Genomic DNA, 16,426 nt, shown 5'->3' with positions numbered 1-16,426 from the left:
GGAAGCTGGAAAAGTGGAGCATCGTGAGGTTGTCCGTGGGCTTGCGGTAGAGTGAGGTGCTGAGGTGCCCGTCTTTGATGGAGATTCGTGTGTCCAAGAAAGAAACTGATTCTGAGGAGTAGTCCATGGTGAGCTTGATGGTGGGATGGAACTTGTTGATGTTATCGTGTAGTCTCTTTAGTGATTCCTTGCCGACAACGCAAAATTGTCGAGCAGAAATTGATAGCCAAGTTCCGCACCCATGAGGACGGCCTCAACCGGGATCTTGGGTTCATGTCACGCTACACGTTACCCCACCAGCGAACAAATGTTATCTGTTTTTAATATAATGGGTCATTTGCTGGCTCTCTCTGCCTTCCGGATGTTTCTGCCTCTCTCTGTGTTTTTTTTTTCTCTGTTTTTTTTCCCTGTTTGTTTTTTTGTTGAATGTGTATTCGGAGGTTCTGCAGGTAACACCTCTCTGTCTGAACACGGTGATTGCCTTGGCAACGGGCAGTTGCAGGGGCAGTCTGTAAACACCATGTTTTATTGTTCAATATGTATAAATGCGTAGGCTTCAAGGAGATCTTGAAACATTTGCCTGAGGAAGGAGAAAATCTCCGAAAGCTTGTGAATTTAAAATAAAATTGCTGGACTATAACTTGGTGTTGTAAAATTGTTTACAATTGTCAACCCCAGTCCATCACCGGCATCTCCACATCATGGGATCTTTAGTGATTACCTGAACTACTAGAAAAGGCAGCTGGGGTTTTGGTTTAATGTCTCATCAACAAGATAGGAACTCAGCACTGATATATCAACTTAGATCATGTGTCCTGAAGTGGAGATGGTTTCACAACCTTCTAACTCAAAGGCTAGACTTCTACCAACTGAGCCAAACTGATGAATGGTAAAATACAGAGGTTGTGCTTGCAATATTCCCCTCTTCAGTTCAATTGAAAGAGACATCCAGCAGAAACCAGATGCACTGCAGCAACTCGCCAAGGCTTCAGCGACAGCACCTCCCAAACCCGCGACCTCTACCACCTAGGACAAGAGCAGCAGGCACATGGGAACACCACCACCTGCACGTTCCCCTCCAAGTCACACACCATCCCAACTTGGAAATATATCGCCGTTCCTTCATCGTCGCTAGGTCAACATCCTGGAACTCCCTTCCTAACAGCACTGTGGGAGAACCTTCATCACACGGACTGCAGCGGTTCAAGAAGGCGGCTCACCACCACCTTCTCAAGGGCAATTAGGGATGGGCAATAAATGCTGGCCTTGTCAGCGACGCCCACATCCCATGAATGAATAAAAAAAACATCACCCTTAGGGAGGAATGGAAAATCTGAGAGTGTTACAACGTAGGAATGTACAGGACTGAAAAAGATCATTGCAGTCCATCCAGCCAATCTATGCATCTAGGAACTATCCATTCCACACTGCCTTTCACACCTTGTTAAACACCCAGTGACCAACACAAGTGGAGAAGTGACAGGCCTGAGGGGAACATGAGTTGCCCACATCCCATGAAGGAATTTTAAAGAAGTGGTAAGGCTGATTGTGCATTTACCCTACCAATCGTGGCAAGTCTCAACCAAGGTTTAAAGAGGCGCCTGAACTGCTGTCCAAGGAGCTTCCAGGTCAACCATTGGTGCTGCTTATGCAACATGAACAAATGTGGGTGAAAGCTCCTAGTTTGAGACAGTCAGCTGTCGGAACTCAAGGTTGTGGGTTCAATTCCCAGTACAGAAACTTAAAAATCCAGTGCAGTACTGCTCGAGTGCTACATCGTTGGAGGTGTTGTCTTTTGGGTGAGACATTAAACCGAGGCCCCGTCTGCCCTCTCAGGTGGACATAAGAGATCCCACGGCACTATTTCAAAGAAGAGCAGGGGAGTTATCCCTGCTGTCCTGGCCAATATTTATCCCTCAACCAACATTACTAAGAACAGATTATCTGGTCATTATCACATTGCTGTCTGTGGGAGCTTGCTGTGTGCAAATTGGCTGCCATATTTCCTGCATTACAACAGTGACTACACTTCAAAAATGCTTCATTGGCTGTAAAGTGCTTTGGGAGGTCCTGAGATCATGAAAGGCAGTATATAAATGCAAGTCTTTCTTTCTACCAATGATTATTTAGCTTTTGGTACCCCACCAAATAGCAGGGAGACTAGTGGAGAAAATGCATTTCTTCAGAGGAGGGTCACCCACAATAAAGTTTTAGAAACCATCTGGAAAGTGGCTGGGAGGAGTGACTGAGGCAGCCAATATGGGAATAATTCATCCAGGAACACCTCTGATATAGTCTCAACAGTGTGTGTTATTCAGCTCCCACCTCCCTAACAGTGTCACTCCTCCCAGCAACCATTCCCCTGATCTCAGATCACTTTTTAAAATATAAATTGTTACCTCTCAATATTTATTTCTGTTTTTTTAAAAAGAAATACATTGAAAAACATCACTTGATTGTAATTCTTTGCAAATAACTTGTAAAAGTACAACTGCTGAGAAGTTCTGATTAAGAGTCCAAAGATCAAATATTTGGTGTGTTCTCAGTTTGGTATTGCAATCTGTTGATTGAACTAATCTACATGACCTTTGTTATGGCACTGCATTAAAAAATGATACAAAATCCACAGGTGCAATTTTATTTTTACAGAACTGTGGAATGGAAGTGAGATTTTGCAGCCCATCTTTTTAGCTGATGAAGCGCAGAATTACACCAAAGCTTATAACAGTGCAACTCAGCCCTTCAGCAGGTTCAATCCCATATTATCCCACATCAGAAATAAGAATTAAAACCTAAGCTCCCACCCATAGAAATACACTACAAGTTTTGGCACTGGGCCACATGCATCATAAAGGTTACAATTCCACTCCTTAGTCTATACGGTGTCTCCACTGGGGATATCGTATGATCATAATAATTGGCCTCAGTATCCTTTGGCTAGAAGGGGGAGAAAATCGATCATGATTTGCACTCCTTATTACAGCCCAGTGATCCCAGCTGGAGGTGCAAGTGTGCCGGCAAATGGTTGAGGACAAGATTGAGCTTGGCTGTGATACCCTTTCATAATCGAATAGCCAACTCATTGTCCTACTTCCCATATCAAGAATGGCCATTTCGGCAAGGGTGGCCGGCCAGCATCTGTGTACCAGATCGCAGCAAAATTACCACCTTCCAAGTAGCAAGCATTTTGAGCTTGACAAATTAACACCTGCGACATATTTGTATATTTGTTATATTTAATGTAAGAATAAAGGGGAAGAAAGGATAATATTGTGGAGGCAGGTAAATTTAAACTGCAGCAGTATTACAGCACACTGAAGTTCTTTGGGACTAAACTGGTTTCTTCAGACTCTGTGGTAATGATACAATGCAAAATCCCTCATTTGTTGGAAAGAATGACTGAGTAGGACCCCAGCAATCTTCCATGAAAAGGGTAGGAAAATCAAGAGAGTCCTTCAGAGGTCATTCTGACACATTTCCCCGTAACCAATTACAGCGGGAGCGAAGTAAGAACATGCATTGAAATAGTGTCTTTCACGACCTCAGGATATCTGAAAGTGCTTTACAGCCAATGGAATTACTTTTGAAGTGTAGTTATTGCTGTAATGTAGGGAAATATGGCAGCCAATTTGCATACAGCAAGGTCCTACAAACAGCAATGAGTTAATGGCCAGATAATCTGTTTCAGTGATATTGGTTAATGATAAACATTAGCCAGGACACGTGGTAGAACTCCTCTGCTCTTCTTCGAATAGTGGCATGGGACTTTTGCGTCCACCTGAGGGGGCAGACAGGGCCTTGGTTTATCGCCTCATCCGATAGATAACACCTCTGACGGAGCAGCACTCCCTCAGTACTGCACTGAGGTGTAAGCCTCGATTATGTGCTCAAGTTTCTGAAGTAGGACTTGAACTCATGACCTTCTGACCCAGAGGTGAGAGTGCTAGCACTGAGGCATATCTAACACTTAATTCAGTACATTCAGTCCATCTTCTCACCAGGAAGGGTGACCGGTAGAGAGAAACTTTAGAAGGGAAAATAGGTGATGTAGAAAATAAAGTAATAAGACATTGTATTACTCATAACTCACCTTTATCCAGCATTAAGCCCAGACATAACCCTCTTCAAGCCCAACAGAATTGATCATTAAATTGGATAATATTCCCTTCTGGACTGCTGATTGGTAATTGTGCTGCTAATCAGTGTTGAGTCATATGGGTGTGTCTCAGTTATCACTTTCCCCCGACTTGCTAAAATGGCTGTTTTACATGACAGGTTAAGATGGGATTTAGCCTCTGAAAATCCCATTAGTAATCACTTCACAAATTATCCCCATTTAACATGATCAAAACCAACATCATTCATCATCCCATTTTGCAAACAGCTTTTTTTAAAAATCATTTTAAAATTCCTTACTTCCTTTTCAATCATTTCCCCTGCTCTCCTGAAGGTTTGTCCAAAGATAGGTTCTCCATAGGATTGGCCACCCTCCAGTACATTGCCAAATGTGTTAACTTTGGCTGGCTGTGTGTAGGAGCATCACAGGCAAGGCAGATCCTGCACCCCCCAGATATTTACATTGGCACACTTTCCATTAAGGATCACTGGATGGAGTGGGAATGGAGCTGGCTGATTGTACCTGAGCTGAGGATGAGAACACTGAGGCCAACTTTAGCACCCTACCACTACACTGCACCAGTCAAGATCAGCTAACTCAGCACAGGGTTAAAGCTGGATCTTTGTGATCTATGTGCTCACTAGGACAGCATTGTGTTTACCCACTGAACTATTAGGGTCACACTTTTTAAAAAAAAAATTGAACTTTCAAAAGAAGCTCTAATACAAATGATTCATGTGGGACTCCCCCATAAGCCCATTGGATAGTTGAACTGAATTGATAGGTGCATACCTGGAATGGGCCATAGCCGATTCACATTGTACTGAATCGGCTAATTTCAGCTGATAGATGTGGGGAAGTTCAAACGTACTCCGCAAGCTAGGAAAGAGAAAATTGCCCAAGGGTTCCACTGCTGATGGATAGCTCTTACAACAGTGTATCTCCAACTTTGTTTGTAAAGCCCCACATTCTAGACCCTCTCCCCAGTCCACTCCATACTGCTACCTCTCTCCCCTCCTTCAGAAGCTATCCTCTTTGACTATGCATTTGGTCACCTCAATTCTACCACTGCTCCATGTTCATTTTCATAAAGCATTCATTCATTTTATGTTAAAAGCACTTTAACACTGCAAGTTATTGGGTGTTGCTTTGTAACTGTTGGGTGAGTACAGGAATGGGCCTAGCTGTTTTACTCCCTATATCAGAAGATGATTAATCATTTGGGTGAGGTTAGTGGGAGGCTCTGGTCCCCCATGGAACTGTACCTTAGTGTGAGTCAGTGCCTTCAAGAAAGCTAAAAGCATTAATTTGAAAAATAAAACACTAATAACATTGTAATATATACTGCATAATAATGATATAGTTTACACAATTTGGTGTTTGCATTGCTTACACCTTTTTAGCATTTTAAAACATGTTATTAATGCTGATGCAATCAAATTCACAGCTGGGAGAACAACAAAGATGAATAATTTACAGGATTCAATCAGATCCAGCTTAATGATATAGTACAAAGGTGTGCAGTCAGTCAGATTCCACAATGTTAGTGAAAAAAACAGTAGTCAGATTACACTCAGTGCTATAGTGCAATGATGTACAATGTAACTTGGTTTCCCAAAGCGTTTTATAACCAAGGAAGTACTTTTGAAGTGTAGTCACTGTTGTAACGTAGGAAAATGCAGTAGCCAATTTGCACACAGCAAATTCCCACAAACAGCAATGAAATAAATGAACCGATCATCTGTTTTAGGTGCTGGTTGTTGGTTGAGGGTTAAATGTTGGCCAGGACACGGAGAACTCCCCTGCTCTTCCTCGAATAGTGCAGTAGGATCTTTTAAGTCCACCTGAAAGGGCAGATGGGGCCTCGGTCTAACGTTTCATCCAAAAGACGGCACCTCCGACAGTGCAGCATTCCCCTAGTACTGCACTGAAGCGTCAGCCTAGATTATGTATTCAAGTCTCTGGAAACTCAATCAGTGCTACCCTCCATGGGGTGTATCCAAATCTAAAGAAATATTAGAAGTACAGACTCACCTGGGCAGAGAAAGATGGACACCCACTCAGACAAGTGTGCACACATACAAACAAAAGTATATACACACATACATAGGAATAAAGTCACAGCAACAGCCTCAGACTTGCTAAGATTTACAATGACATTTTTCATATACTATAAGCTTATCATTTAGGCTGCAAGAGCTGTTCAGTTTTGCATCTTCATAGAATCCTTAGCATTATATTTGGTTCTTAAATATGTGTATGCATCGCCCTCTGTTGGTCAAAATGTTTTGCTGTTGCTGACAGACACTGGCAGTGCACTAACATATTCTGACAGATTATATTTGTCCTTGATATATTTCTGGAATACTTATTTCTTCCTCTGTTGAACAGTTATCAATGAGTTAAATTTGACATACCACAATTATGGTACAGTACTGTAGAGGTTAAGGTACTGGAGCAGCAACCCAGAGTTCATGAGTTCAAATCCCACCATGCTGAATTGTGAAATTGAATTCAATAATTGATAACTTTTGGGTGCCGAATTGTCATAAAACCCCAACTGGTTTGCTAAACCGCTTTAGGGAAGGGGAACTACTGCCTCTACCCAGTTTGGCCGACGTAGTTGTCTTAATACCCTCTGAAGTGCCCTACAAATAATTGCTACATAGACACCCAGCACCATCTTTGCAGGGCAACAAATGCAGTCTAGCCAGTGCCACATTCATCCCAAGAACAAGAAACACCGATGAACTATGCCAGCAGGAGAAAAGACCAGCCTTAAAGTTGTTTCATGCTACACGCAAGAGGATAAGAGCAGCAAGTATATTTTTCCATTCACCGATCTTCTCTGTCCCCTCCTGAAGACAATGAGTCTTTGCTGGGGTACTGTTCCACAGACATCAAATCACTCTCCACTACGTTGCCCAAGTGGCCGTTACTCTTTTGTGAGCCATGACGGTGCGCTGGAGGTCTATCCAACCAAGGGTACACCACAACAGTTTGATTTTGTTCTGATTCAACATTCACACTCGTGCATTTATAGCAAAAACTGTGTAGAAAATTAGAAGCAGGAATCTTTCTTCCCTTCCTAACTTAGAGGCATGGAGATCAGCTAACCCAGCACCTGGGACCTTTCCCTGTCCCCTATTTTATGGTACCAATAGCAACCTCATGTCCTTATAAACGGAGTGACTGCTGCAATCACTGAAAACTTGACCATGGGAGAGTAAGCATTTATGGTCATTAATCCATTAGCTAGGGAAAAGAACGAACTTGCATTTCTGTAGCGCCTTTCACGACCCAAGGACATCCCAAAGCACTTTACAGCCAATGAAGTGCTTTTGGAGTGTAGTCACTGTTGTAATGTACCTATAGGGAAAAAAAACCAGTAATTAGCAGGCAACACTGCTTCAGAAGGGGAAGGTCCTCAAAAGTCAAGGTTGGCTAGGCAGGAAGTGACATGCTTAGTGGACACTGGGAAGCCTCATTACGTAATACACCTGGACTGCTAGAAGGACCGATAAAATCCTGATGAAAAACGAGAAACCAGCATACAACTTAAGCCGGTAGGTATCCTGCAGGGAAAACTTAGAATTGAGCATAAAATTCATCCACCCCACTTTCCCAACAAGTCTTCTTACAACATGGAAATTTGCACTTTTTTTTATTTTTTTTTTAAAAGGATGCTTACAACTGGAAAACAAAACTGAACAAATGTGAAAGTTGTGTGACTGACCAGTTTAAAAAATAGTTGAAAGTTCTTTCAACCCCCACCTTCAAAGTTCTATTTTCAAATTTACACATTATGCATTTAAATAAGGGTTTTGGTACAATACAGAACCAGTATAACAAATAGAATATCGCAAGGCATCTCTACATTGTGCAAAGCTAATGAGTAAGCTTTTCCATTGTTCCTTAGGACTGGGGCAGACAACTGCATCCCCTCAAACACAACCTACGGCAACACCATCTTTATGACCCCCAGTACAATTACTCTGAGCATTTCTCACACCCATGTGTTACTTCCTACTTAAACTTTTGTGGGACTCAACAAAAGCTTTTGAATTAATAGTCATGTCTGAACTCTTGCTTACATCCATTTTGTCTGGGGAAGGGCAGGGAGGGTTAAGAAATAGCTTGAAATAGAAAAAGGGATCCAAGCCCCTAGCCTTAGAAGTTGATTATTCCCCCGTTATGCTGCACTTCTGGTCTGAACAAACCCAGATCTTCAATGGCGTCCCCGCCTGTCTCTTGTTTGAGATTCCCCAGGAGATAGTGGAGCTAGCCCTAAGGCATCTTACTTTTTAAAAAAAATTCCGGATCACTATAGGGATGTGGTCAGCTTTCTGCACAGTGCCTGTCCCGTATGTATTAGGCAAGGTTGGGAACTCCTGTGTAAGACACAATTAAGCTGGGAAAGTTTTTAAAATGTTGGCATCTTGTAGTTATCTCCAGAATGCCCACCATATTAAAGACAGTGGGAGCCACTGCAAGAATTGATGAGTCAACTTTATCACCAGCTGCAATACTACCAGCAATGAGTTGAGTAACATGTACTAGTACATGGGTTGCCTCCTCCACCACCCCCACCTCAAAGACCTGCAATAACATTTTTAATGGCATCAGAACATTGGAACACTAGTGGAATCGCTGATCTTCCAGTCAACCTTTTGTTGGGTGGCACATATTCACAAGGCACCAACTTATGAGTAGCTGTGCTGGTTCAGCAGGTTGAGAGCTGAAAAAGTCTTAGAACAAAAAACAATCTCTTCCCCCCCCGCCCCCCTCCAACCACCCATGGGCAGTCCAATACAATCAAGGATATTCTGAAGTTTGTGTTGTATCATACTGGAGTACCAGATATCAGTGGGCAACAGATCTGTGGTAATAATCCAATATTGGGTAAAACATTACGCGACTGAAACAGCAACAGAACATTCATGTGGTAACATCCCAACAATCTCCGCCTGGGTGACAGATCTCACTTGTCTTGTTTTCACACTGGGCAACTCAAAAGTTGAGCTATCAGCAAGTGTTTGTCTGCTACTGCTCAACAAAGACCCAACTATCTAGACATTGAGCCTCCCGCCTATTTTACAGGTTGTCAGTGTCTTTCCATCAACCCAGAATAGACCCCAATCAGTTCCAAGGTGGAACGGACTCTACTCATGCGCCCCAAGACCCGAAGCCAATGTTGCCGAAGGAAGTGTTTGAAGGAACTAAAGCAATCCCAGCCTGGAATTATTTTTTTTCCCTTATGAGGGAAGGGACCGTTGCCATCTTGTCAACGGACCAAATCACAGCACTTGAGAGCACATTCAGAAATTGATAACGTGTAAACATTGCAAAGGTTTCACATACAATCACTGAGAATGGAAAATCCACAGTATCCCATGTGCTTCCTCCTCTTGTTTTATTACTACATCTGCTTATTGTGCTAATAGGACTTAATTCAGCAGAATTCCCTTTCCTAGACTAGATTACAGCCTTTTCAAAAATGGTAAATCTCAACATTTCTCCTATACTGTTTGTTCATAATGTTTTGTGATGTGTGACCACCCTCCTCTTCCCCCCACCACACCTTTCAGGGTACAAGTACCACAGGGATAGCAATTTTTGTATTGAAAGAAGGAAATGATACAACTAATGCAGTCAACCTATTGATACACACTCTCCCCCTCACAGCTTTTAAGAAAATAAGACAACCAAACCATTGCTCATTGAACCGTTGGTCACAGATAGGAAAAGGGGAGTAAAATATTATTTTACAACTACTCCCGTTTTAGTTAACAACTGGTTAGTCAGTAGCAGTAAGGATGTGACAAAAGCGAGACAAAATGCACAGGTATCTTGCTGTTCTGCTGGATTGCTCCACTGAAACTGCATAACTCACTAGTAATACAGCATCTCAGAGTTGTAACCGTGTAATACTCTGCTAACCACTGTAAGAAATATATTTATTAAGCAAGCTTTTAATTGAGCATTTCTTGCCCCTCCAAAAAAAAATCCCCGTATAGGCCCTTTTTTTCTTAAACAAAGTCTCCACAAATAAACTATTTGCCTACTGGGTCCCATCATTTTTGGAGTAGCTAAGTCAAATTTCTGTTGCGACACACTAGTTATTGGATGAAAGAAAAATGAGCAACCCAAGTTAATGGTGAAATTCACATTAAAAAAAACTCTGCTCCAACTAGATACTGTCACATGCAATTTAAGGAAACAGTTTTAAAAAAGACAGACATTTCTCACCAGGGGTGCAATTTTGACCTGTGCCATCATGTGAAATGATAGTCGTTAATCCAATGGTAATCAGTATGTGGCACCACATCCAACCTGATGCCCAAATTACCATTGGCAATCCAGACCATGTTTTAAATTTTAAACAATTTTACAACACCAAGTTATAGTCCAGCAATAACTTGGTGTTGTAAAATTGTTTACAATTGTCAACCCCAGTCCATCACCGGCATCTCCACATCATGTTTTAAATTGTGTGTGATGAACTAAGAGTCCAGCAAAATACAGATTAACTGAGATAGCAGGAAATCCATGCAGCAAACAGAAACTAGGAACACCCACCACCCTTGTCCTCTAGAATTAAATGTAAAATTCAGAGCAGGGGCTGCTAAGATTATTCTTGGTTTTTGTTAGAAAGGAAGATGGAGACAAAATGAATTTCAATAACATAACTCTTCGAAATGTTTCGGGGGGGGCGGGGGGAGGAAGAGGAGCAAGAAAAAGGAAAAAAAGCAGCAGACAACTTCTTGCATTTGCTGGTTTCAAGCTTCTCTGCAATTGTGGATTCTCTTGTACCTAAATGAGGGCTCAATTAGCCATTGTAGCTCTAAATGGCTTATTGTAGCTCTAACCGGATACAAGAATGAATGACTAAGACATATAACAACTGATTTGCTTTTTCTGTCACCTTGGTTTAAAGAATTTACACATTGCTGTGATATATATTTTCGTACTTGGGTAGCAATTCTGTTCCACCTTTGCCAAGTCCTTCTGTTCCTCAAGCGGGATAGCTCATGTCTTTGTGCAATAATGTGTTTAACCTTAAAAGAAACCCCACAATGATACACCGTTTAAGGACTGGCATCAAAGCAGCAAAGGCTTTCCCCATTGCCATAAAACAGAGAACCTCAACATGAGCCCCAAGTTATATGCAAACTTTCACTGAAGCAAAAGACCATCAGTAGCAGAACTGACTTGCACCCATAGGACAAGTGATTCAGGATCTCTCACACTTTGTAAAAAAAAGGCAAATGGCTGTAATGTATGATCTCAAATGTTCCAAGCATTGGTAGAACTGGGAAAATGTGATTTTTAGATTTTGGGATAGTCTCGAAACTGCAGATCAATCCAACCGTGGCCATTTGCCTCCCTCACCCAATGTGTAGTTAACAGAACCGGTTTTGCACTGATCTTTCACGTCAAGGTGACTGAATGATTTGTCTTTGACGCAGTATCAGGACATCAGTTGTCCCCGTTTTATTTAAATCAAGCAGGGGACAATCTAAGTATGACTAAAAACTTCCTTTTTCAAAAAAGCTACTTGCTCAGACATTTTAACCAAATACCAGTCCTTGTTAATTTTTGCATTTGCAAGCTTTCAAATTGATTGCCTGAAAGCTCTATGGCTGATCTCTCTCTGAAAAGTTTTGTCCAAACAAAATGAATGAATTGCAGACCAAATAGTTCAAACAAAGTAGGATGCTATCTTTTGTTTTAAAAACTCATAGCAAGTAATGCTCATCAATACACATGGAATAGGATTTTAAATTTTCTGGTAACGTGGTATGGATGAGCATCCTTTGATATCCAAAAACTTTTATACACATTAACTGCAAGGTCGAGGGCAAACTTGAAAAGCATTCTCCTATACATGGATTCAAAACACAACGCCTTGCTACTCAATTCAGCAGGGTTAATAACAAAAGAATAGCCACGCACTGCTTTTTCACTACAGTATATTTGCTTCAATGAATGCTGCATTAAACGCAGACAGGGCTTTGAAAAATGCCACAACACAGTGTTTGGCGATTCTCAAAAATACAGCAATTCTAATTAAGTCTCTGGCTTTCCTTCCCCACCCTGAATTTTTCTTTTCCCACAGTTATCTTAGCATTTCTCAGTTCCCTTTATCTCAAATTTCCATTGTCTATGTGCAGCAAGGGTTTAAAACATTTCACAACTTATACAAAAACTATAACTAAGCTGAGAAAATGCAAGACTTAATCAGAAAAGGTTACTGGCAAACTGGTTCTTGCAAGTGAACTTCACCCTTCTCATTGCTCGCAAAATAAAATAACCAAGAAACTGTGCCCGGTGTCATTTCATGGTCATCGTGCACTATTTGGCTCAAAACAGAAGACAACACACAAATCATCTCAACTTCCTTTGGCCAACTGACCTCACAGAAATACATGGCTAACAAATAATCAATGCAATTGCCATGGTGTGCTCTTGTATCAAAACAACCAGCAGAAACTACACTACCTCAGCCACAACTTGTACCTCAAAATACTACAGGGTGAGGATTACAGGTCTGTATCAATGGCCTGCTTTACATAGATAAAGCTTTAAGAGAGGGGTTGGGGGTGGGGGGGCGGAAAAGAGAAAAAAGGAAGGCAGGCTTTAATAAGCATTCAATTAAAACGAAGGCAGCCTGGTGTATCAGGTGAATCCTAACAAGACTTGTAGCTAATTTGCAATGAATTTTCATTTCTGGATCAGGAATTCTATACACATTGGATGAATGACAGTGGGACATATCAATTCTATGCTTGGATCCAGAAAAATTCATCCAAATTCTAATAACCAATTTGGATATGTTCACTAAACTGGCCACTTAAAAAAAAGACAAGATAACCATGGGTTTTGTGGCCATCACTTTTCCCACTTTTTTTTTGTGCACAAAAGCTGTGCCATTTTAAGAAGATTTCAACACTGAAAAGTAGTGGGAACTTTCTCTCATGGGGATGGCCTCTTAAAAGTGTGTTTACTGGAACATTTGTCAGGAAGTCATTAAAAATCACCCAGCATCCCACATCTTGGAAAACAAATGCCACTATGTGCAAGGATTATACAACATAGAAGAAACATGCACATCACTGGCATATATAAAGCGATACAACGTATTGAAAGAGTTCACAAAAACGTATCTAGCGATACTTCATTTCGTGCATACCTCACTTTTTCTCTCCCGTGGAATCTCCACGTCAGATTAAGCAGCTCCCCCCCTCCCTCCAACCCACCTATACTTCAGTTAAGAGAAAAGCGCCTTTCCAATGTGGCAGCGCTCTGCAAGTCATACGGCTAAATAAAATACGACAGTCACAGGGTGAAGCACAGATGGGACATAATACTGACAAAAGAACTTTTCAATGGTGGGAACGTTCACCATTTGTAGCTGGGAACTCAACATCACCATACTACAACATGCAATTGAGCCAGAATGCGTGGCTTCCTGTGATGTCGTCTTTCGCCCGTTTCAGACCGGTGATGAAATAGCTGCATCAAACGATGACTTCTTGTGTAAGCTAGGAAGAGACAGTGACAGCGGCGAGGGACCCATTCCTGTTGTAGAAGAATTTGCTGAATGTATCTTCGAGCAAGGTGGCTATTCGGCTCTGGTCGATCTGTTCAAAGATAGAAATGAGCAATCACATTAGATACAGGAAAAAAAATCAAGTTGTGCTTTTAAAAAGGAGGAATATTTCTTAATTGGACGTGTTGACACTAACTCTCGCCACATACCCTTTAATTTATCTGAAACAACTATCTAATTCCCTTTAAAATAAAATGCATGGCCTCAGCTTCAACAATGGTTTGCAGCAGAGAATTCCATATTCCAATCATCCTCATTGTAAAGACACCATTCCCTGAACCTCCTCTTCAATTATTGATCATCTTAAATTTAAGAAAAATCTTGTACAATTATAACACTTCTGTTAATACATGCATTATTGGTCTACAAATTCCATCCTTAAATTCCTTTCTGCACTCCAGCAGTCTATTTAGTTCTGTTTAAAAGAAGACATTCGTTTATTTTGAAATAACAGAATTGCAAATATTTTCTTGAATATATGCATTCTAGCATAACTGCCCAGAGGTGTGAAAGACATGTTGGATTCTGGATCTTTAGAAAATGGAGTCACCCAAGTCAAATGCTGATCTACTGACTATTACCCACACCCACGAGGCTCAGTGGTGATGTGCATAAAAGTCAAAACAATTAAAATATGAAAAAGAAATGATATAGTTGGCAGTAAAGTCCAATTCCTTTTGTTCAGATGGACGACAAGATTATCACTTTAAGCTAATTACATAGTTTTAATAAAATGGTTAAAATAGCCTGCTGATAAGCATGTCTTAAGCCCACATATGGAGAATGATCACTTGGGCAACGCTCCGGAGCGCTGGCAGCACCTGTGTAACCAAACCCCAGCACAAGTCATTGCTTTCGGGAGAAGACAGATAAGAAAAAATAAAGCACTTCAAAATCGAAAAGCAAAACTAAACCGCTTACCTCACTGATGAATCCCAGCTGAACAAGTTCTGCTGCCAGCTCCTGACAATTCTCATCTACAAGGAAGAGACAAGTATTAGTGCCACTGACCATACTTGGACAACCAGTGTTCTTGCTTTTGGTAATTATAGCCCAGCTGTTCTGGTTCGTGGATTCTGTTGAAGGCGGCATTTCTAAACATAACTCCTCTTCCCCATTTCATTATTTTCTTAACCTTTTTTAATGTTATTTGTTAAATAAAGCAATATTCTTCCCCCTATTTCAAGTTCCCCAAGCAACAAAACTAGGGGTTATAATTATAAGATAGTCACTAATAAATCCAATAGGGAATTCAGGAGAAACTCTCTACCCAGAGAGTGGTTAGAATGTGGAATTTGCTACCACGGAGTAGCTGAGGAAAATAGCATAGATGCATTTAGGGGAAGCTGGATAAGTACATCAGGGAGAAAGGAATAGAAGGATATGCTGATAGGATTAGACATAGCAGGGAGAGGGGAAGGCTCGTGTGGAGCATAAAAGAAAGAACTTGCATTTATATAGCGCTTTTCACAACCTCAGGATGTCCCAAAGCGCTTTACAACCAATGTAGTACTTTTGAAGTGTAGTCACTGTTGTAATGTAGGAAATACGGCAGCCCATTTGCACACAGCAAGGTCCCACAAACAGCAATGTGATAATGACCAGATAATCTGTTTTAGCGGTGTTGGTCGAGGGATAAATATTGGCCAGAACACTGGAAAGAACTCCCCAGCTCTTCTTTGAAATAGTGCCCACGGATCTTTTACGTCCACCTAAGCAGGTAGACGGGGCCTCAGCACTGCACTGGATAAACACCGGCATAGACCAGGGATCTGTTCTGGGATTCCTGCTGTTCACAATATTTGAATGATAAGGAACAGGGTACCTGTAGAATTATTAACTTTGATGACAAAGATATGTGGGAAGGTAACAAGTAGCATTATCTCCAGATCTTGGCCCAGTTACATAGATGGGTTGAAATATAGCAGATGGATTTTAATGTCGATAAATATAGGGGCAATGCATATAGGTACAGGCAATGGCAAACACACCTGCAACATAAATGTCTCTACTGGCAGAATCTAGAAAGGGCAAGGATTTGGGGGTAATCAATGATAATACTGTGGAAGTATCTGGCCGGTGTGAAGTAATAAAGCAAATTGTTTATTGAGATGCATCTAGAGGGCATTGGATAACAAGTCAGAACAAGTTACACTGACACTGCACATATCAATTTTGAGGCAAACTCTGAAATTTGGTTCTGGTCACCCTGCTTCAAAAAGGATATCCATGCATCAGAAAAGATTCAGAAAAAATGACCAAGGTATTGTTTATATAATTTCACCCCAATGTAGAATCAGAGAAAAAAAAATTCAATATCTGGACAAACATCTGATAAATGGGACTCTTCTATAGCTGCCGTATAACAAATTATTTAATTTTTAATCAACTTAAGCTACTGAATTGATTCGACAAACTGGTATCTAAATTTCTGTGAAATTAAACAAAATCATATGCAAGAACCGAAATTCTGATTTGCACAAAGCAACAAACAGAAAGGTACATACTGGGCAACAGGTCACAGCTGAGGTGTCGGTTTAGCTTGTCTTCCAGTTTCAAGAGTAGAGTTAACTGAAGGATAAAAGAATAAGTAACATAAATAAGAAATGTTTCATTATAATTTTTTTTTCTCGGAACAAGAGTTATTTTCTTAGTAACCAGCTTAAATAAAAGATTCATTATTAAATATGTCCAGA

At 41.0% G+C, this 16,426-nt stretch overlaps 1 protein-coding gene across 1 annotated transcript in view; it reads right to left on the bottom strand.

Moving 5' to 3' along the window:
- Positions 1 to 7,765: 7,765 nt before the first annotated feature.
- Positions 7,766 to 16,426, bottom strand: part of nrbp1 (nuclear receptor binding protein 1) — a 66,918-nt gene continuing 58,257 nt past the window's right edge. The window contains exons 15-17 of the mRNA XM_067988577.1: positions 16,238 to 16,301; positions 14,652 to 14,707; positions 7,766 to 13,761 (exon numbers count right to left, since the gene is read on the bottom strand). Of these exons, the coding sequence (XP_067844678.1) occupies positions 13,663 to 13,761; positions 14,652 to 14,707; positions 16,238 to 16,301 (219 nt within the window). The 3' untranslated portion in view covers positions 7,766 to 13,662. The remainder of the gene's footprint in view (positions 13,762 to 14,651; positions 14,708 to 16,237; positions 16,302 to 16,426) is intronic.

The sequence above is a fragment of the Heptranchias perlo genome, chromosome 8 (assembly GCF_035084215.1).
Source record: "Heptranchias perlo isolate sHepPer1 chromosome 8, sHepPer1.hap1, whole genome shotgun sequence".
NCBI classification, from domain to species: domain Eukaryota; kingdom Metazoa; phylum Chordata; class Chondrichthyes; order Hexanchiformes; family Hexanchidae; genus Heptranchias; species Heptranchias perlo.
Note: the sequence above shows the minus strand (reverse complement) of the source record. Positions and strands in the feature narration are given on the sequence as shown.